Below are 24,551 nucleotides of genomic sequence, written 5' to 3'. Positions count from 1 at the left end.
CCAGTAGGAAAATTTACTCTGACGCTGCGTTCTAAAAACATTTATTGAGACAACCGCTATATCAAACTTAACCACATCTCTCACCGTTTCATTTTTGATTTTTACCTGTTGAATACCAATGACTTCATTGACACAGTCCAAATTGGAAATGATGTTCAGTCTTACTTCGGGACATTCGTCTTTCAGTTGAGTTAAAAACATAGGAAGTAGATGCTCAATCGTGCTGAAAAGAAAGTAAAACTCAATCATTGAGATGTGACGTCCCACAAAATTGGATACTAAGAGAGGAAAAGTCCCCAAGGGCAGTCAATATTAAACTTTCAAAGATTCAACTGAAGCTCCTACCATAAGGAGTGGCAATATCTTAAAAAAACAACAATTAAATGCAAAAATAAACACAATATTCTTACAAAAAAGTGCTTGTAAGCACAAAAGTTTGACTATGTTATTTTAAAAAAGTCGGTTTTTTTAATGTCGAAATATTTTCTACTATCTGCTATGGCAAAACTTTGTTCATGTCGAATTTTGCCTATTTGCCTTTTTTTTAGTCATATGTGATCATGGGGGCTAAGTGGTAAAGGAAGGCAAAAGAAGGCCATTTTTTACCTATAGAGAGTCACCCTAAATAAGATCTGCCTCTGACTTCGCTTTTTCGTTTTTTTTTCTGTTTTTTATCGCTTTATAAAACAAACAAGTGCAGTCAAATTTGCAACAAAAACAAAAAAGTAAAGTTTTATAAAAATTTCAAAACACCGGGAGCAGATATTCATCCTCGCTGAAAAGAAAGTACTACATTTCACGGAATTGGATGTTTCCACAGAGGAAAAGTCCTTTAGGCTAGCCAGAATCGAAGCTTAAGTTCCTTGTCATTTCTTTAATGTACTTTTATGGAGGTTATCTTGTGAAAACCTAGACAAATATTTTGAAGAAAAGAAGAGTTAATTAAAGAGTCTCCGGAAGTAAAATAAGGATGCATCGAAGAGTTTTAGTTAATTAGGGAACTGATCATTAATAATTAGCCATAATTTAAGTATAAATATTTAATAATTCACTAAATTAAGTTATTTAATTTCAATGCCATATTCGAAAGAATTGTAAAGACACGATTTTCAATCGTGCTGAAAAGAAAAAAAAAATCAACGAGATACTACATTCCACGAAATTGGATACTATGAGAGAGCAAAAGTCCCTTAGGCAAGCCAAAATCGGGCTTTACTAAGTTCTTCGTCCTTTCTTTAATGTGTAGAACTTGTGAAAACCTAGATAAAATTTCGAAGAAAAGATGAATTGCTGCAAGATATTCCAAAACTAAAAATAAGAATTTATCGAAGGGTTTGTGCAAAAAAACGGAAATAAACTGAACGATGGTACTTATTGAATAATTCACCACATTAAAGTATTTTCTTCCAATAAAATATTTGACAAAATCTTAAGACAAGATGCTTAATCGTGCTAAAAAGAATGTTTACTCCGTCTATTTGATGTTACATGCCACTATATTGGACACATACAGTGGAAGTCCTTGGGCTAGCTAAAACCGAACTTTATTGAGTTCGTTATGATTTATCTTCAATTTACGCAGCTTATCTGGAGAAAAATTAGAAACAAAGGAAAAAAAGGTAAATTATTCAAAGACATTCCGATTCCAAAATGAGGACGCCTTGAAGGGTTTTGTTAAATGAGTGAAGTATGCAAAATGGCGAAATTAATTAATGACACCAATAATAGACATGTTTCCTACTACTGCTACTAAGAATTCGCTGCGGCTCCAAGCCGCTTGAGGCCGACACAGCTATGCACGCTCCTCCTCCATCCAAATCTGTTCAGAGCCTCCCTCTTTATACCCTCTCAAGAAGTTCCAATTTCCCTTAAATCTTTCCTTACGGCATACTCCCACCCCACGCGGGACTAGCTGCTTTACGCTTGGCCCTAAAAAGTTGGCCGACAAGTACAATCTTATGCTGAACGTGTCCTAGCCTTCTAAAAAGCGGGATTGAACCATATTTTTCGTACAGCTTTAAATAAGTTACAATATTACTGAGTTATTTCAAGACAGAACGTATGTAACATAATTAAATTGAAGCAGAAACAAAATTTATCATTTTGACTTAGCTACATAGATCTATTACTATTACTACTAACAACTCATTGCAGCACCGAGCCGCGTGAGGCCAACCCACGCTCCTCCTCCATCCCGACCTATCCAAAGTCTTCTTCTTTACACCCTCCCAAGGAGTTCCAATTTCCATTTAATCGTCCCTTACGACATCCTCCCTCCCCATTCAGGGACGACCAGCATTTGTTTTGCCCTAGACCCGTGAATCTCAACGTGGGGAGCAGGCCTGCCGGTGGGGGATGGCAATATTTTGGTGGGTCATGGGTAGGTCCAGAAGAATGTAATCTTATTTCTGATTGGTGATTTTTGTTGTTTGTTTGTTTTGTTTTAGCTGACCATTAAAATGTGTCTAAACATGGTTATAATTCCTACGTCAGCTTCAAGTGGCGATTCTGTCTCACTTGATATTTTTATTTTCAAATACGTTTTCAAATTTGCGGTTACAATGGGTTAGAGGTGTTCTTCAACAGATTGCAGCAGAAGCTGAAACCGTGGTTAGCCTTGGTTACCCCTTACCTAAATTCACCATAAAAATCATCATTGGTTCAATGATTTTATTAATCCAACAGTTATAACAGTACAATAGTTGCGATACTGACCTCCTATGATGGGGGAACCCTAGTTCTACCCATACTGTGGCAATGTGGACCTTAATCTACATTTCATTGAGCTTCTTGTTAGGCGCTTTTAATATTTCTTGTCTCATTTCTTTGTCTATATAATTTAACCTCTTATTGTGTCCTAGCCTAAATAAATGTAGTTTAGGAAAATGTAGTTACAACCAATGTAGTTACAATGTATTTATAACCAGTATACAATGTAGTTACAACCAATACAATATTTGGTCATGAATGGCTAATAAATTAAAATGGTACACGTATCATGGTACGACAGCTAACCTTATTGATTAAGTTAGTGTAAACCAAGACTGACAGGATCAATACAAGATCCTAGGGTATACATGGAGTGCTGTTATTGAAAAAGTAAATGTCTACATTTAGTAGTGTCTAGGGTTAATTTAACGCTGAAATTTCAGAAGGGCAAATACTTTCCGGAAAGCTATGACGTTGGTAGACTCCAGAATGAAAATTTGAGAGAAATTTTTCAGGTAAGGCTGAATACTAAACCGGAGAGTTTAAAATTTGGCAATGTAGAATATGGATGGAATAATAGTAGGAAAACAATTTGCTAAGTTGCCGATGGTGTCTTAGGGAAGAAAATTAGGAACGCAGCGAGGAAAATTAGAGAAAAAGCTTTATGTTTGACAGAGAGGAGAAGGGGCTTGTACAAGAATTAACTGAGTGATAGATCGTATGAAAGCCTGAGAAATGCAAAGACAGTGGAGAAAGCATTAAAATATGAACTAAGAAGGTGTGGCAAGGGGGCATAATAGTAAAAAATTGTACTGTTATGTTAATAAATTAAGAGGGAGTAGTCAATCTGGACTTGTCCCATTTAAAGATAGGAAGGGGCCATAATTAGTGATAAGGAAAGAGTTAAAGAGAGATGAGAAGAACATTTTGAGTTTGTGCTAAACCAGGATAAAGTTATATGAAAAGATACAGAGGACGGAGTTTGTGACACCTTGGATTTGAATGAAGATTTATTTTGTGAGGAAAAATTAGTGACAGTACTAAAAGTTTTAAAAAATAACAAGGCCTCAGGTGATGATAGTATGGTAAATGAGTTTCTTAAATATAGTGGCTATGAGGTTATGAATAGGCTACTTAAGATTATGAGTTGAAAAAGAGGATGTATCTAGCGATTTTAGAAAAACTCTATTCAAAGCCCTGTATAAGAAAGGTAATAAGAGTGAGTGTGGTAATTATTGAGGCATTAGCCTGGTTTCTGCAGGTAGCAAATTACTTGGCATGATGATACTTTTTAGACTTCGAAATGCTATAGTCAAAGTTGTAAAAGAAGAATAGTGCGGGTTTAGGAAGGGTCGAGGATGTTTTGACCAACTCTTAGGTTAATAACTGAGAAGTGCCAATGTCATCAAATACCTTTAGTCCTCAATTTTACAGGTTATGAGCAAGTGCTTGAATCAACTGATAAAAGAACTTTAAAGAAATCTTTATATGGTATACCAGACAAATACATTAAAGCGATTAGTGCTATGTATGAGAATGATATTGCTGAAGATAACGCAGGAAACGAGGCTAGTAGCTGGTTTCGTTACAAATCAGGAGTCAAGCAGGGCTGTGTTCTACCCCCATTCATATGGATCATTTTGATGGACTTTGTCTTGAGGAGCAAAGGAGAGACAATGATAGAATACGGGATCAAATGAGGAAGTAAAACTTTCCTGGACTCAGATTAAGCTGACGATTTAAGCATCCTAGACGAAGGTGTGAGCAAAATAAATGACCTTTTAGAGGTTTTTGCTAGTTCAGGGTGCTAGAATGGGTTTGTAAATTAATGTTACGAAGACTAAGTCGTTAAGGCTAGTAATAAGCGACGATGAAGAGGTGGCGTTGGGTAACGACAAGATCGATCAAGTGGACAGCTTGACTTTCTTTGTTAGCATTATCAGTATAGTCGGTGAGGGCAGAGAAGATGTTAAAAGTAAAATAACCAAAGCCCAAGGTGTATTTTCACACTTGAAAAAAGTTTTGAAGAACAGAAAGATAAGTCTGCGAATCAAGATTAGAATATTGGGAGCTATAGTGATGACAGCGGTCAAATATGGTTTGTGGATGTTTTCCATAGAAATTGCCAACGGATTATTTTGGGTACCCGACTGATTGACCGTATTTCAAACAGTAGGCTGTGCGAAGTGTGGCTCAATCCCGCTTTCAATGGATATAACGATAGAAGGGTATGGATGGCTAGAGCACGGTCTGCGCATAAAGCATGACCAATTGCCGAAGATTGTCCTTTTCGGCCAACCACCTAGGGCTAAACAGAAAGCAGGTTGTCCTTGGTTTGGGTGGGAGGATGCGGAAAGGAAAGATTTAAGGGAAGTGGGAACTTCCTGGAAGGGTGTAAATAGGAAGACTTTGGATAGGTTGGAATGGAGGAATAGCGTGCGCAGCTGTGTTGGCCTCTGGCGGCCTGATGCTGCGGTGAGTTTTTAGTGGTAGTAGTAGTGGTATTGTGTAAAAGGTGTTTTTTTTACAGACAATATTTTTTATTAGCATAAAATGTGCTTTAAGGACGACCCCTCCAAAAAAATACCAAGTTAATGACCGTTTTTCCTTCCTTCAGGTGAACTCTCGTAAAATTTGTAATGACAAAAGTTAATATCATGATTCACGAGGGGGGCATGGGTAGTTTAGAAATGCTTAGGTGGGGCATGGCAAAAAAGGTTGGGAGCCAGTGTCCTAGATGGTTGGCCAACAAGGACAATCTTTGGCAATCTCTGACCCTTTATCCACAGAACGTATCCTAGCCATCCCATGCTTTGTCTCATTAAAGATAACTTCGAATACCACACTGCCTTTCCATGACGAAAGTAAAACAGTTCAAAATAGGGATGAAACCTTTAATTGACAGTGAACAGATATACAAATTTTTAACTGGATATTTCGAACGCATATACAGTGTTCATCATCAGCAGTAAAACTAAAAAACATCAACTAAAGTTTTAAAGTAAAGTTAAAAAAAAATTTTTACGTGTTCACTGTCAATTAAAAGGTTTCATCCCTATTTTGAACTGTTTTACTTTTGTCTCATTATGGCATAGAAAACGGGTGGAACCACATTTTTCGTTCAGCTTACTATCTGAGATATGGTCAGTAGGTTCCTTCCGAAACATGACTTTTTCTAACAGGCGATATCCAACAAGCAATAGCGATATCGAAGCAATGCCTTTAAAACCTTGAAACTGATTGTTGATCATCAAGCGGTCAACTGCAGATTGATCCTCCTGTAGTCAAACGTGTAGCAAGATCTGAACCACCACCTTGAGCAAAGGACTTTCGGCATGTAAAACGTACAGGTAATATATATATATATATATATATATATATATATATATATATATATATATATATATATATATATATATATGTGTGTGTGTGTGTGTATAACTATGTATATAAATGTGAAGTTAAAAAACATGAACTAAAGTGAAAATTGTACTGTCAACCATTACTCGAAATTACCCCCTCCTATCACCTAAAGCTTGGTGGTAATTACCAAAATTGTTCTTTTTCTAGACCAAGAACTTCTGAATATTTTAGCGCTTTTTTTCAGTCAACTCATTTCCTTATCTGATGGTCAAATTCTATATCTGTTTGTCTGCTGGTTTATTCATTCTTTTTTCAACTGACATTGAAGGTCATGTGCTGAACAAATAAATAAATATCAATCTAAGAGCCTGCCAGGAGGAATGTGCCCAGAATCCTAACTATTTTAAGCGAAACAAAAAGAAAACATTTTTGCTAGTCTATCAGGTTTGATATTTTCAAATTTAGTCGGCTTTGCATTTCCCTCTCCCAAAAAAAAAATTTGAGCAATAAATAAAACTAAAATCTTTTGAACGTTGAGACAAAACCCACCTCTTTGTAAAAGTATCGGATCATTAAAAGCGCATGACAGAAATTTTGAGTGATGTGCCGTTTGAGTTTAAGTTCCTTGTCGGCATTCTAAACCCTTTCCTATTCCCAAAAACAAATATTCCTTTTACATCCCTTGCCCCTCAATTTTGAATACTTGCATTTAATTTGCTGGAGCGTCCATATCTCTTGAGAGAGATCCATTCTTTTTAGCCCGGGCGTGTAAAACCTTTCTTCAGGCCGAGTTCTCAGCTATAATCCTCACGTTTTATGGTTGAGAATCTTCATATACAGAACTAAATAGCCTTATTTTACTAAGGAACCTTAATATACAGAACTAAATAGCCTTATTTTACTAGGGAATCTTAATATACAGAACTAAATAGCATATTACTAAGGAACCTTCTCTTAATGACCCGTAAAAATAAACTAACGAATACTGTTTTACATTCAGTAGGCTATTCAGTAACTTATAAGGACGAAAAAACTTTATGTTTCAAAATTTCTAGTCAAATTCTAAAATATTTTTTTCGGAGATTTCTTCGAATTTCTTTTTGGATTTTGGCAGGTCTAATGGACTTTTTAATGGACTTTTTTGGATTCATAATGAGATAAAAAATACTTATTGTAGCTGATATTGAGGCGACTGAAAGCTTGTGATTCATGAAATATGAACTGGTACACTTTGTAGAAAGTATTCAACATAACAGCATTCTAGACATTATCTAGACAGCATTTTAAGGCTATCTACCCTAGCCTGTCATCATCAAACCTTGCATTAAACTTCAAAAGTTGATTGGCAACGCTGACTAAATGCATATATATATATATATATATATATATATATATATATATATATATATATATATATATATATATATATATATATACTAAAATACTAAAATTGAGTGGCAACAATGTCCACACGTTTGATTTTACTCATCTGAAATTATAGGCAAGGATGGACATACAATATTACTACGGTGAAACATTCAGATTCTGAGGAACAAGACATAATTGATGATATCTAATAAATTCAAGGTAGTTGAATAAAGTAAAACCAATAGGGTACTGGTTTTGAAACAAAATGTCCTTTTTTAGAAGAGAAATGCCGAGTTGACAATCCAGATTTCAAGTTAAACGAAAATCCTTACTGTTAAATTTTCTTTTGACACAATACAAATGTAATTGAGTAGAACAAAAAAATAGCGAAATAACAGGTGTTTGAAACCAAAATGTCTCTTTTTAAAAGATTGAAAAAATTTGCATTTGGACAGAGAAGATGCCTGGGTGGCAACACCCAGCAACACATGAAAATTCTTTTTGTGAATTTTCTTTGACACAATACAAAAATCACTGCCAATTAGAAAGCAATGAAAGCCAGAGCCTGGGTTTTTAAATGAGAGTTCTTTCTGCTACACTTATTTTCAATAAAAACTATTAACAGCAAGATTCCGACAGGAATGACTAATAAATAACCAAATAATCCTTTCTAAAAAAATTAGCTACTGACAAACCTAGGACTGATGAGTTTAGCAAAAAACAAACCCGTTCTTTCAGGGACAATTTGACACATTGATCCAAATTCTTTTTTGAATAGAAAAGGCCCAGATCTTCCTTACATAGGTGATTTGGCATCACAAAAGGCTTGGAAGACTGCCTGAATAGTCAATACAAATGCTACTTTATAAGAAAAAACAAACAGATAAGGGCCGCAGAAACAAAAAGACGAATGAGAAATACACAAACAATTATCAAGTTGTAAAATATTCACTGTACTAAGTCACCACATACGTACATAGATATATTCAGACAACACTTGAAAGGAGGAGGGAGGCAGCGACAAATCCTAAAAGGGCTCTAAAGTAAAAATTAGTGAATATAGCCAAAATGCTAAAATGTTCTATATGGCGAACTAAAATCGAAGCGATAAACCTGAATAATAATTTCGACTTTTAATAGCAACATATCTAGAGAATATATATCTAGGAAACCTCTTTTTCTAGAAAAAAAACTTCTTCCTTCGAAATATAGAAACCTTATCCAGTGGTCAGTGGTTTTCCCCTGAATACAGCAAAGATCTTAATTGCCAAAACAAGAAAGTTAACATTTCTAATAGCAGTACCAGTACCAGTTTTAGGCCTCATAATCTGGGGGGAGGCTCAGGTTTACCACAAGGTGTAGGTCCCAATTTTTGTACGTTATATCCATAAAAATATAAAATAATAGGAATTTAATGTCAGATAAGAAACTATTTGCAACTAGAATTGGTTGAAACGCTTTTTTGAAATCTATAGCTTATATATAGTAGTCGCCATTAAAACTTCGGGTGGCACCTGCCCGCCCTACGCAAGGCAAGAGCCACCATTGAGCACAAGCAGATGTAAACGTTAAACTTACAGTGCATAAGAAGACAGAAATTGATTTCAAATTTTATAATAAAATGAAAAAAAGGGTAAAAATTAACCAGGACCATTGATAGTGCATAAGACATAGAGAACTGTTATCGTTTCAGTTGCCGTTTTCTTTAGGAACAAATACCAAGTCTGTCACCCCCATAATTGAAGCTGGGACCAAACCCCAGGTCACGTATTGCCAAGCAAAAATCTACCGCGCTACCACAGGATAAATTTTATAATAGGACGAAGTAATAATTCTAGCCCTCTCAAGAATTAGTCTTGAAGATGACAACATTGTAGAAAAGGAGACTTTGCCCTTTTATGCTCTAATTTAAAGATATATTTTCATCTCATGGTGGGACTCAATTTCTTTATCTTCTGGTATAGTGACTGCTCTACAAAGTCATAGCAATGAATAAAAAAGCGAAGAAGAAAAAAAGAGAAACAAAACGACAAAGCAACAACGTGGAGAATTTTCAGCTAGTGAATGAGTGTTTTTATGGCCATTTTTCTCCATACATCGTAGCCAGTTTGGCCTCCGAACATATTTAGGTCATAATAAGGCAAGATTATAACACCACCATAATACGATCAATAGTATAATTTTTTGGGCCAGCCCGATAAGACAAAAGGAATTAGAAGGAGGAACAATTAGAAGGAAATGTTTAAGGTCACCTGCAACTCTGAATTTTCAGATATCAATTATTCATTTGAGCAAAATTTTTGACCAATCCTTTCAGTGTCATCATGAGACTAGTTTGAATTTAAATTCTGTGTCGAAAGATAAGTCAAACCCATGTTCAACAGAATTTGTTGCAGTAATTGCAATAAATTGTTGAATAAGCGTAATTATTGTGCTCTATTGAACGCGGTACGAACCTCAAAATAAATTTATAGCAAAATGAAAAATCACAAAGATCTGGCAAACCACTTTTTCTCATTGATATTTGCTTGGAAAACCGATTCGAATCAAAAAGATAAATAAACATATTTCAACGACTTATGAGCGTTATCGGCTATATTGTCATTCGTCAACTTACATCATAGTTGCTCTACCGGCCAAGTAAAGAACGTACCCCTGTCCATAGAAACATAAAATTTGAAAATGCACTAAAAAAACCTGTGGGGTCACCTCTTGAAACTGATTCCACAACGATAACTGTTACCTCAGCTAATCTAAAAAAAAGTGCATGAGAATTTCCAAAGATAGCTTGAAACCCCTCAGAAATGGTATCGCATTGAAATGAAATCTACACTACTGGAATCACTATTGTCGAAACAGTGTCTCAAAAACAGCAAACAGACATTATAAAATTATAAGAGCATTGTTCAATTATATATATACGCTTCATTTTCAGTATATAACTCACAAAGATCTTTTAACTATTTGTTCAACGTGTGTCGCAACCTGACAGGGGTCTGAAACAGGCAGTACCGACATCGCAATTAAATGGGACTGCAACAGTCATATGAAACGTTCATTTGATATTTGTGTGCATTCTTGTTTAATGGTTATAAGTCAGTGCAATAGTTCTCATTCCAGCGGTTGTTATAGGTTTCACAACGTGGACTTTGTCCTTTTTTTCTATGTCTTCTTATTTGATTATTTGGAGATGTTAATACATCATCTCCATACAATGCCGGCTCCGCACTATGGAAATAGAACGTAAGGTTCCGTATTAACAAGCGGAGATCAATCCCACAGTCTCGTCCCAGGGTTCTTTGTCATTTGTCTTCTTGTTCTTTTTGAGGTTATTATGGAGACGCTATCGCATAATTTCCACACCGGCATCAACTTCCGGGTAGTGCAGCGGATGGATGCATCTAAAACCAAATTTTGGGTTCCCTATTACCAAGCAGAGATCAAGCCTACAGTACCTTTGTTCTTTTTCTTCTTGTTGTGGTTTGGTTTGTTATGGAGACGCTTTTGCGTGATTAAATCGCCAAAATAAAATTCAGGGCTTTGGACCGGGTTGATCCAGCTTCGAATACAATATAACAAAGCAGAGATCAATTTTACTGCGCCACTACACGACCATTTATCCTTTGAGTATCATCATAAATAAAGTCAATTAATATAAGACCTTACCAAGGTTCTACAATGTTTTACGGTTTTACAAGATCCTAGCGTTAGACCCCTCTGTTTGGCAAGATATGATCTACCATCATGAAAAAATAAAAATAGATGTTAATAAAAATCCATCCGTATTAATAAAAATAGAACTTCCGCTTCTTCGAATAAATTAGTCATCAAAGAATTTATCATCTCTAAATGAGTGATGATGGCTGTTGAATATTTTGCCGAAATATCTAATTAACTTCATTCAAAAAGACACCTTGGCAATGTACAGTTTTATCAACACGAATTACTAACAATATATATACATATAATAGTAGATCTTCTTTTTCTCTAGTTTATAGAGCTTCCAAGCTTTGGAACAAACTTAATATACATATTAAGGATAATGGTAATTTCAACAAGTTTAAATCTGACTTACGTGTTGAGTTACTACTACTACTAATAATAATAACTCACTGCAGCACCAAGCCACCTGAGGCCAACACAGCTACGCACGCTCCTCCTCCAACCTAATCTATTCAAGGCCTCCCTCTTCACACCCTCCCAGAAAGTTCACATTTCCTTTAAATCTTTATTTATCACATCCTCCCAACCCAGACAAGGACGACCTACTTTCCGTGTAGCCCCAGACGGTTGGCCAAAAAGAACAATCTTTGGCAATCTGCCATCCTTCATCCGCAGAACGTGGCCTAGCCATCTCAACCTTTCTTTCATTATAGCCCTAGAAAGCGGGATTGAACCACACTTGCTCGGTGGTATGGTTTCGAACAGATTAAATATATTTTCGGTGGGTTGCTTTTCTGTATTTTTTATCTGTATTGTTTTGAGGTTTTAGAGTTTTGTAATGTTGTGCATCGTTGTTTATTTTTCATGTTGGTTTCGGTAAATGGTCTCATGCTCCATACTCATTCTCTTTTTCTTTTTTTTATGTTAGCACATCTTCGCAAGCTCCGCTTTTGTTGTGCTATTATATAAAAAATGATTGTTTTCAACAAAATTGCTCTACTACTACTAAAAAAAAGAAAAAAAAGCGAAAGGTGCGTGCGATTTAGAAGGCTTGCAACAGAAAAAAAATATAAGCTGTATAAAAATAAGTGCATAATATAAATTAATAACTTCAGTGACATTTAATCAACATTCTTTTTCTGACAAATGACAATAAACCACCTAGAATGCCTTTCCTGGGAAATCAACTTTGATTAGTCCTCTTTTAGTTTGAGATTGCCTTTGAAGTTCGGCAAGAAGGCAAAAAAATTCCCACAGCACTATAGTATCTTTGGATGACAGAGACTCTTATAAATGATCAAAAGATCTAATGTAACATTCTTGTGTGACCAAATAAATTACAGTAAAAATGACAAAAATATGTTCCAGAAGTAAAAACCGATTAGAAGCTGAAGTTTTGAGAAAAATAATGGTCTTATGGGAACTTCGATTAACAAAAAAAGGAAAAAAAAATGGTATGCATCTATATCACCGTGAATGGCCGCAAATTGGAATGTCGACATTCACCGGTGAATATCCGAAATAGCTTTTTTTTTTTCTCCTTGGATTTCTTCAGCGTTGCCAGTCAACTTTGTCAATTTAATGCAAGGTTTGATGATGACAGGTTAGGTTAGAATAGATTAGGTTTGGCGAGGTTAGGTTGGTTTAGATTAGCTTAGGTTTTTTTATCCATTTCTGATATTTAGAACCAAATTTCACCTAGCCTAATTTAACCTAACGTAGACTAAACTAACAAAATCTAACCTAACTAACTTTTACCATCAAAGCTTGCATAAGACTGAAGAAGCTGATTCGCAAAGCTAATTGAATTAAAGCAGAGAAAAAGGAATTTCGGACATTCGCCGGCAATTAATTTAATGCCCACCAGGGCGAAAGTCTTTCTGCTTGTTCCGAAAAGTTACGAGCCTGAGAAAATTTGCCTTATTTTAGAAAATACGGAGAACACCCAATAAAAGTCATAGAATCTTAACGAAAATCACATCATCAGATTCAGCGTATCAGAGAACGCTATTGTAGAAGTTTCAAGCTCCAATCTACAAAAATGTGGAATTTTGTATTTTTTGCCAGAAGGCAGATCATGGATGCGTGTTTATTTGTTTGTTTTTTCCAAGGGATGATCGTATCGACCCAGCGGTCCTAGAATGTTGCGAGAAGGCTCATTCTAGCGGAATTGGAAGTACCCTTTTTAAGTGACAAAAAAAATAGGAGGCCCCCAAGGCCCCCTCCCACGCTAATTATTTTCCCAGTCAACGGATCAAAATTCTGAGATTGGCATTTTATTTAGCGTAGTCAAAAAACTTATAACTATGTCTTTGGGGACGACTTACTCGTCCCCAAAGAGTTTAAATAATTTCTTCATGATTTTATGTTTTATTGAATAAATAAGTTATTTAACGCAGATACTACAATCTAAAAGTTGTTTTTTTTTTCTCTCTCCCTTTCGTCAACCAAATCACAAATTAATAGAACTGGCAACTTTTGATGTTAATATTCAATAAATTATTTACTTCTAATTCTTAAAATCATGTGGAAAAGTAAAAAAAAATAGGTTTGGACAAAACTTTTAAATAAACTTGGTCTCACAGTCGAAAGTTGTAGATCCCAACAAGGGTTATTTATTTGAAAAGAAATTCATCTAAACTTTTAACATGCATATCAGCTCATTCTTATTTTGAACGTAGAAAGTCGTCTTTTGACTTAATACTAATATATTAGTCAAGTCACAGAAGTCATACTGGCTTAGAAATAACTTCTTCCCCTCAACGTCTGCAAATTACAGCAAGCAATGATAGATTTCGAAATTCAAGCAAAACAAGAGAATAGAAAACTGTAATGAAAGGACTTTCCGGGCATCCATATTCAGCGGTATCTTTTCCCTTTACTTTATGAGATGCAACAGTGGATATTGATATTTTTCAGTTGTTTTTCAGCAGAAAAACTACGCTTCATCTTTAAAACCCAGCAGCAATAAAAAACATACAAAATTGTCTCAAGAAATTTCAAGTAAATACAAATTTACTAAAAAATTTTTAGAAATGCATACTACTCATAGCCTTGAGCAGTGTTGTATATCCAATACACATTTTTGAAGACCAAGTACAAATAACAGATCAATAGGAACAAGTCCTTTTATTTGACAGTGAAAATACAAAAAAAAACAATCTCTGGATATTTTGGTCAAATATACAGTGGCCGTCATCAGCAGATAAACCACCAGTTTAACCGTCATAACCTTATCTGCTGATAACGTCCACTGTATAGAAAATATTCAGAGGCTCTTTTTTGTTTCACTGTCAAATAACACGATTTGTCCCTATTGTAATGTTATTTATACATTATATACCCCAACCATCTGGCATTACATTTATATTATATCTGCGTCTATCTTTCTGTTGCAACATTAATTGCTTTTTTCCACACTCAAATGTAAAATGCCCCATGTTCCACACACAAATATTTCATATGTAATGGAATGCAGCGTGCAGCACGTTACACATTTCATGCTACAAACGTTCCACATATAAAACGTTCGCTACTGCAGGTAAATGCAAAACAAGACTATAAAAGACATCTTACAGTGCGTACTGGCGCACAAATAGCTTTTTTATCTCAGCATCTGCGTATTAAATCAAGCAACTATAGATTTTGAAATCCAAGCAACAAACAAGAAAAGAAAACTGTTATGAATGAACTTTAATTGCAACCGTATTCTGCTGGATCTCTTTTTTTTATTTTATGATATGCAACTATAAATATTGTTATATGATCGACCCTAAGGGTCGATCATAAAAATAAAATATTTTAAAACAATCCTAGCATCATTACTTAGGGGAAGTTCAACCAGGACTGGTATACCAAATTTCTTTATTAGTATCATACGGTTTACAGAATATAGTACTTTTTAAGGATTTGCTTTGAAAAAAAAAAACAGCAAAAGAAAATATTCGGAGGCTATGTTCGTCATCACTCATTGAAATACAAATGTTTAGAATTCTAATGAAGTTCTGGGAGTCCCATAATCTAACTCAAGAAAGGGAGCAACTTTGTTCTAAAAGTAAGGTTAAAAGCCATCCCTTTGTGCTTAAATTGAATAGAAAGATCTCTTTTGATGGTTTTCGAAGTTCAAGTGGATGCCATTTGCTTAAGCTAACAAGTTTATCCCTTTTAGCATCCACTTTCCTTTAAAAAAGAGCCTCTGAACAATAAATATTTCTTCTCTGAACAGACCACCTTAGTATTTCCCGCTTGAGTGAACTGACGAATAACCGAAAGGTTCCCGGTTTGACCCAATTGGAATTAACAACAACATTAGTTGAGTTTACATTGTGGAGAAATGCTGCAGCTATACTTCAGCATTCTAATAATTAAAAATTCTTAAAAATAGACACTTATAATAAAAAAGTTCTATGGACAAATTGCTTTAATACTACAGTTAACTTGAGATGTTACAGCTTGGATATGATTTTTGAGTTATTAGAATTTGTTTTATACAATACTTATATAAGATTTGGTGGTGATTTTTACAAGCAAATTGTGGGAATTCCCATGGGGGGAAATACCAGCCCATTTATAGCTGACTTGTTTTTAAGTCAACTAGAATATAAATATATGATGGATAAGAATAATCCAAATAATTTAAAACATGTTTTGTCAAATAATAAAAGATATTTAGATGATATTTTGGTCTCAAATTGTAAGGATTTCATTGATATTTCTAAAAATATATATCCATCAGAGCTTACTCTTGAACCTAGTCAAGGCGCTGGTCATGAAGATCATTTCTTAGATTTAAATATTAATATTTGAGATAATAATAAATTAAGTTTTAAAATGTATAATAAAACGGATGATTTTGATTTTGAAGTGATTAGTTTCCCATTCCCTGAAAGTAATATACACTCAAATATCACATATTCGGCGTTTTTCTCACAGTTACTTCGTTATGCAAGGATTTGTAGTAATTATACTGATTTTAAAAATAGATGTAAAATCTTAAGCCAAAAATTGATATCAAGAGGTTTTTCTGCAAATAAATTAACTTGGCAAATTAAAAAACTTAGTTTTCATTATAACGAACTTCTAAATAAATATCAAAAGAATTATCTGGAAATACTTAAAGAAATTTTCAACTAATTTCGGAGGTTCGAGAAATGATGATGCAGCGCCATTTATTTTGAATTGTGTTTCTAATAGAGCGGATTTTTTTTTAAAATAGCCACATGGTAAAGATGAATTCTATAATTGTTTAGTTCATTCAAGTTTTTTTGCAATGTGTTAATATTTGTGATTTGGTAAAATTTATCATATTTAGTTTACCTATTGTTGCTAAAAAGAGGGATATATTAACAGGATAAGCTTATTTTGGTGTTACTTGGTTGTTTTACATTTGCTGTTTGTTTTTTTTTCATAGGCATGTATTTTGGGGGTGATACCTGACACGGGGATGCCATGGATATTCTGTGGTAGCCACAACACTTGGCTGGGTAGAGAATTTAATGTGGCGAAACCCTATAGGCAAGTATATTCTATTGATGAGCCCTTGTGTTGGGTTGTTGCCTCTGAATTATTTGTCTTTATTGTTTCTATTGTTTGGTAGATGACGACTTATACTTATTGACGACATGACTGCCTGTCCATGGATTATTCTTTATGGTTGATTGTGTATGGCTATGCTGTTTGACCTATGTGATTGTATGGATGAGTAGGTTTAAGGCCTCATTCAAGTGCTGGTCTATATTAGTGTTTGTCGTCTGACGTCATTATAAGGATTGAGCTGTATGTCGTCATGAAGTTCGCACCCCCACCAACTAGGTGGGGCATATATATATATATATATATATATATATATATATATATATATATATATATATATATATATATATATATATATATATATATATATATATATATATATATATATATATATATATATATATATATATATATATATATATATATATATATATATATATATATATATATAAACTAGATCTACGTTGCATGGGCAACGTGAGGTGTTGCGGCAACCTTTGCTCGGCTTCGCCGAGTAAAGTGTTGCGAGAGCAACACTTTGGTTTTGTTTCCTCGCTGCGACTAAACGCTGAAGTTGTTAATCTGTAAGGATGCTAAAATACATACTAGGTACACCAACCCGCAAAAGTTGCAAACTCCTCATTGCTAAAGATGATTGTAGCCTCACAGCCGATTATTACTTACAAGTCCCCTACATGTCTTACCACTGGAACCAAATTGGTCTTACCATCAAATACAACGGAAACAAAAAATAGGTACACCAACTAGTGAGAGTTGCGAACCCCTCATTGCCGAGGATGATTATGAGCTAACAGCCAACTGTTGCTTACAACTCCCCTATATGTCTCACAATTGGTATCGGCCTATTTTTTTTCAGTGTGTACCTTACTACTGAAGTTGTCAACCCCTTTAAACTTTCAAACTGGTATATCTCATGAAGGAATTTTTGTACAAAAAAATGGATGACATATACTTTGATCAGCTCATCAAAAGCTATCGACTGCCGTCGAAAAAAAAATCTATCTGTCTTAGTTCAAAAGTTGACTTTTTTTGCCGTAGGCCAACTTTCTAACGTCATCACTTAGAAAGGAGCAAAGGATAAACTCTCATTTCTTTAGCAATGAGAGAACTTTTAAAGTTTAAGAGGCACATCTGATACCATTTCTCTACCGCAATCCCAAGTGCGAAAAACCGAAGGATAAACTCAGCTGAAATCACGAACAGAAATGGGTAGAAAACAATAGATGGCAGCACTTTCGGACCCGTGGGAGAATGCCGCTTTTTTGCTTCTCTAAATTTTTCTATTTATCACTCAAAGAAGATATATTGGCTGTGGGGCAGGGTAACTGTCACATATATTTAACACTTATAGATTTTAGTCCATCTTCAATTTGAAACTGGTGCCTGCCTGCTTGCCTGCTAGAACGGAGCTTTCCACTCGAAAGCAGAAACATGGTTTGATGAAACGAAAGCTTGGCTGCATAACTTCAGATAGTCTTCTCTGACATAGGCTATACAACTCCTCTTCACTTCACACACTATAGGCTCTGGCTCAAGGACAAGCAAAAACCATCCTTTTTGGCCCCAGGCAAGAGTTCTACGAAGCTTTCCAAAATGTAAAGTCATATTCATCAATCCGGCCTAAGGTCCACACTTTCCGTAAAAACCGCAGAGGTTAGACCCTTGTCACTTTCTAGGAATAAGCTGAAATCGGGGTGCTAGGAACAAAAAAAAAAAAAAAAAAAAAAAAAACACGACAACACCAAAGTGTTGCTCTCGCAACAAAATAAGTTGTCTGTCTGTTATGTCTGTTACACTTTGTCAGTTACGCCAGATTATATCTTCTATATATATAAAAGAAAACAACCTAGAATGTAAAAACTGGAAATTGCATAAATATTTCAAAATATTTTGACATAGATTAAAGTAATTCGAAAAAAGAAAAATGGTAAAAAAAACTAAAAAGAAAAAAAAATAAAAATTAAAAAAAAACCTAAAAAGAAAAAACGTAAACAAATAAAAAAGATAAAAAACTAAAAAGAAAAAAAAACTAAAAAAAAGCTAAAAAACTAAAACAAAAGAAACAACTAAAAAAACTGGGAATTGCACAAATATTTCAATATATTTTGACAATAGATTAAAGTAATTCGAAAACCTTAAAACAGATACCCCAAATTTTGAGGTTTAATATAAACTGTTGGAGCTTTAGCATGCTTGGCACGTAAAGATTTTTCCAAGTGTCAATGTTAGAATGAACATTGACAAATTGAAGAAAACAAATCAATAAAAAGAAGAAACTAAAAAAAAAGAAAAAACTAAAAAAAAACTAAAGAAGAAACTGTATCTATATCTATCTATATATATAAAAATAAGTTGTCTGTCTGTGGATGTGTGGATCAGGTGACGTCACCTGAAAAAACTGGATCAGGTGACGTCAAAACTGAAAAAACTAAAAAAAGGCAAAAACTACAAAAAAAACTAAAAACTAATAAAAAAAAAAGCTAAAAAACTAAAAAAACTATAAAGGTAAAAACCAATAAAAAACTAAAAAAAAAACTGAAAAAACTAAAAAAAGGCAAAAACTACAAAAAAAAACTAAAAACTAATAAAAAAAAGTAAAAAAGCTAAAAAACTAAAAAAACTAAAAAAACTAAAAAAAGTAAAAAACTAAAAAAAATAAAAAATAAAAAAAACTAAAAAAAAGGAAAAAACTGAAAAATAAGCTAAAATAAAGGTAAAAACCAATAAAAAACTAAAAAGAAAAAAAGGAAAAAACTAATAAATGACGACACTCAAAGAGAAAGCGACCAGGACAAAAGGAATGTTCGATTAGCAATCAACAAAGCACCGGGACACAGGGAGTATAAATGACGACCAGGACATAAGTAAAAAAAAAAAATTAACAAAACTAAAAAGAAGGTAAAAACTACAAAAAAACTAAAAAGAAAAAAAAACTAAAAACTAATAAAAAAACTAAAAAATCTAAAAATCTAAAGAAACTAAAAAAGAAAAAAAAAGGAAAAAAATAAAGGAGAAAAACAAAACTAAAAAACGAATGTATATACAGACCGGTACACCGGGATACAAATGACGACCGGGACACAGGGAATATAAATGACGACCGGGACACAGGGACACAACTACAACGGGGATCTATTTATATGCAAAGACAATGGGACAGCAAAGAATGTTGTATATTCGCAAGTTTTACGTAGTTAAAACCATATATATATATCTATCTATATTCACAGGTGGGACATAGGGACACAACTACAATGGCGCGTAACTATTATGGCGCGTAACGACTTACGCGCGCGGGGGGGCTTGGGGGGGGCGCGAAGCGCCCCCACCAACTAGGTGTTGGGGTGGCGCGAAGCGCCACCCCAACAGCTAGTATATATATAAAAATAAGTTGTATATATGCAAGTTTGTTTGTTTGTAGGTTTGCATTTGACGTCATTATAAGTATATAAGGCTTTGTATATGACGTCATTATAAGATGACACTACAGACCGGGACACCGGGACACAAATGACGACCGGGACACAGGGAATATAAATGACAACCGGGACACTCAAAGAGAAATTACAGACCGGGACACCGGGACACAAATGACTTTACCCTATATTTCCTATAGAGAACCATATTTTATCCTATTTTATCAGTTTTACCTTATTTACCTATTTTATTTACCTGAGTTTTTATTTTACGGTAATTTTACACCACTATTGAAAGATAATATCTATTAGACTTTTGCGTGCAGCATAGTAACTTCAAAACAAATCTTCCACAAGTCAATTCAACCAAGTCCATTTTTAGCATTTGTTGAAGTTTTAATGTCAAACTGCTACCACTAACAACTCGTTCCATCGCCTAGCCTGGTGCAGAATCACCTTTCCCTGCAGTTGAATCTCACTGCACAATGAACATATAGGAAAAAAAGGTACCAATTTAAACAAACTAGAATCTAAATAATCCTTCTCATAACCAGTAGCTTATTAACACGCTTAAATATAGACATCGCTTACCCCAGTCGACATTGGCCAAACCCTTAACAACAACATTTACTTACTTGACTGACTAAAGTCTCCTACCGCATGGTATGTGGAATAGAGAGTATAACAACTTAGCTCCTCCGAGTAGACCTATCTGCTGCTATGAGGGGGCCTCGAAAGCAGCCATGTTGGCCATGTTCAGGAACTTCTGAAGGCAGTCCTTCCATCTGGTCCAAGACCTATCCCTCGGGCGTAACCAGCCATGAGATGTGGGGTCAAGTCGTACATAATTCTACAAGGACTGTCATGGCATCCGAATGAGATGCACAGACCCTCACTAACAACATTAGTTGAGTCTATGTTGTGGGTTGATGTTGCAGCGGCACAGTAGGCTTTTAATAAAAACTAAACTTATCCTCTGCTAAAGTAGGTTTAAAACAACTAATGACACCTGGAAAATTGCTGGACATTCCCTTTTCAATGTATGAAACATAATTTTCATGTTTCTTGGAATCAATATACAAAAACGAAGTATGTACAGTGTCACTCAAGTACCGGCACCTTTGAGACACTCTGTGAGATACACAAAATTCAGGAGAAAAGATTAACTTACTTGTTTTTTCCAAGAATGGGACTAAGGCCCATAATAACTGAAGCCAAAGCAGACTTAACATGTTGATTGGCATCAGACACCAATTCTTTGATGCAAGGAAGGATTTGATTCATTATTACTGTTTCTTGAACAGATGGCTCTAAATTCTGACAAAATTCTTTCACCTAAAACACATAAATAAAGCGTCAAAGTGCTGCACTGTCGCAGTTCATAATCAAAAACGTGGTAAGTGTATTTTGTTTTAATCATGAGTAAGATCAAAATTATCTAAATCCTATCATCCCACATTTTAGTTCGTGAAGTCAATACGCGTCTTTTTTCGCCTTTCCCGATTCAAAGTATATCTCTAACATCATTTCCCTCCACACTTGATTAGTTTCTTTTATAATTACTCAAACATTTTAATTATCTAATGGTAACATTGATTTGAAGTTAAGCATCGGCAAAGCTAGATTTCAATTCAGGGGAATGCATTTGCCAAGGAAAACACTAAAAATAGCATTGTTTCAAAGTCTCTTTAAAAACTGCGCCCCTAAAGTATAAATATAAATTAAAGTATAAGTATTAAAGAATGAATTAAAATTAAAGTATAATAATAAAAGTATAATAAAAAATTAAAGTATAAAAAAATAAAAGTATTAAAGTAAAGTATTAAAGTATAAATTGCGCCCCTAAAGTATAATACGGGGGGAAACTCTGATATTGACAGCTAGAAAACTCTAATAAAAAGGCAAAACGAGGACAGTTTGCCTGCAAATTACCCACCATGATTTTTAAATATATTCCCCTTTTCCGTACATGTAAAATAGAGAATTTTTCTACACCATAATTAAAAAATTTTGTACAAACTCAGAACAACCTACAAAATTAAATACAAGGAAAACAAATAATAATTTTTATATTGAAAATCATCAATTTCTCTTGCCCCTTCTACAATTACAACAAAAAAGCCCCCAACGAGAGGAAAAGAAGCGATAATAAACACGGTCATATTACAATTTTGAACTACTCTTCCGGTTTCAAGAATGTTTCTTTTAGTGAGATGTGACCTAATATAAAACTGGTTAAAACTAATCACTCTCGAAACTTGAAAAAAAGGAGGACATAATACTTCACGAATCAAAAAACACGGTTATCAAAATTATATTACCATCAAAAGACAATTAAGAACATTAATATCCTAAGGGAAGAACCAAAGTGTCATTAAAAACCTATTCCAAAGACCTCGCTAATAACCCCATAAAATAAGGTTACTTTTCATGATACCATACGACTATTTTTAGGTTGTTGCCCAGAACCGAATAAAGACTTGATAAGGTCCTAAGCTATTTGAGATACGGCACCTTTTACAAGTCTAGATGTAATACAACAGTGCCAATACAATAAAAATAGATAGAAATAAACTGATAGCGATAAAATAAATCTTTAATTTAAAATCATTTTAATTCATAGAAAACTGGTAAACAACATTAAAAAAATTGTGAACTTACGCATTTTAAAAAGACTTAGTCAACGAGTACGGGTATCAAACAGTTCGTGGTAACGAACTGTAAGGAGCGACCCGGCTCAATAGTAACCAAAACTCTAAAAATTGAATTTTGATATCAATAGTTACATCAAAAGAATCGCATTTTAATGCTGATTTTAAATATATAAGTTTCATCAAGTTTAGTCCTACCCCTCAAAAGTTACGAGCCTGAGAAAATTTGCCTTATTTAGGAAAATAGGGGGAAACACCCCCTAAAAGTCGTAGGATCTTAACGAAAAATGACACCATCAGATTCAGCGTATCAGAGAACCCTACTGTAGAAGTTTCAAGCTCCTATCTACAAAAATGTGGAATTTTGTATTTTTTGCCAGAAGACAAATCACGGGTGCGTGTTTATTTGTTTTTTTTTTTTTTTTTTTTTTTTTTTTTTTTTTTCCCAGGGGTCATCGTATCGACCAATTGATCCTAGAATGTTGCAAGAGGGCTCATTCTAACGGAAATGAAAAGTTCTAGTGCCCTTTTTAAGTGACCAAAAAAATTGGAGGGCATCTAGGCCCCCTCCCACGCTCATTTTTTCCCAAAGTCAACGGATCAAAATTTTGAGATAGCCATTTTGTTCAGCATAGTCGAAAACCATAATAATTATGTCTTTGGGGATGACTTACTCCCCCACAATCCCTGGGAGAGGGGCTGCAAGTTACAAACTTTGACCAGTGTTTACATATAGTAATGGTTATTGGGAAGTGTGATCTTTCCTTGGAGGAATCTGTCATGGGGGAAGAAAAATTCAATGACAAGGGCGCAGGATTCTCTAGCATTACTATAAGAAAACAATGAAAAATAAACATGAAAACGTTTTTTTCAAATGAAAGGAAGAAGTAGCATTGAAACTTAAAACGAACAGAGATTATTACGCATATGAGGGGTTCTAAAAATACTTTAGCATAAAGAGCGAGGTATTTAGGAGGAGATAAATACCTTGCTCTTTATGCTAATGTATTTTTAGTAATTTCAACTATTTATTCTACGGCCTTTCTGATTCAGGGGTCATTCTTAAAGAATTGGGACAAAACTTACGATTTAGTGTAAAGAGTGAGGTATTAACTAGGGTACAAACCCCCTCGTATACATAATAAAAATATAAGGTTATGAAAGTTTGTTATGTAAGTTAATTCTTAAGTTACGTATATTTTTTACTAATAAAAACGTTCGTTAAAAATTAAAAGTTCTAGTTGCCTTTTTAAGTAACCGAAAAATTGGAGGGCAACTAGGCCTCCTTCTCCACCCCTTATTTCTCAAAATCGTCTAATCAAAACTAACAGAAAGCCATTTAGCCAAAAAAAGAATTAATATACAAATTTCATTTTAATAATTTATGTGCGGAGAGCCAAAACCAAACATACATTAATTCAAAAACGTTCAGAAATTAAAAAAAAAACTAATTTTTTTAGCTGAAAGTAAGGAGCGACATTAAAACTTAAAACGAACAGAAATTACTCCGTATATGAAATGGGTTGTCCCCTCCGCAATCCCTCGCTCTTTACGCTAAAGCTTTTAATTGTTTTAAAAAGTAGAATTGTGGCAAAAAGTCAAACTTTAGCGCAAAGAGCGAGGGATTTTTTAATAACTTATAAGAGAGGAAACTGGCACTATTGTCGGCAAAAAAAAATTATCAGCGCCATCTAAAGTTTGGCGACATTAGGCATTTTTTCAGTATAATAATAAGAATAATTAGCAAAATTAGGGTGGCAAAAAGTATCTGATCTCAGTTCCTCACAGAAAAATGATCTAGAAAAAATGCCAAGTACCACCACATACT

The 24,551-nt window shown here is 34.3% G+C and overlaps 1 protein-coding gene across 1 annotated transcript in view; it reads right to left on the bottom strand.

Moving 5' to 3' along the window:
- LOC136030467 (serine/threonine-protein phosphatase 2A 65 kDa regulatory subunit A alpha isoform-like) overlaps positions 1 to 24,551 on the bottom strand; it is a gene marked incomplete in the record, with an annotated part of 106,527 nt that overhangs the window by 45,013 nt on the left and 36,963 nt on the right. The window contains 2 exon segments of the mRNA XM_065709475.1: positions 106 to 223; positions 21,244 to 21,407. Coding sequence (XP_065565547.1) covers positions 106 to 223; positions 21,244 to 21,407 — 282 coding nt within the window.

This window comes from Artemia franciscana, chromosome 8 (assembly GCF_032884065.1).
Source record: "Artemia franciscana chromosome 8, ASM3288406v1, whole genome shotgun sequence".
NCBI lineage: Eukaryota > Metazoa > Arthropoda > Branchiopoda > Anostraca > Artemiidae > Artemia > Artemia franciscana.
The sequence above is the reverse complement of the archived record's forward strand: the minus strand, read 5'-3'. Positions and strand labels throughout refer to the sequence as shown.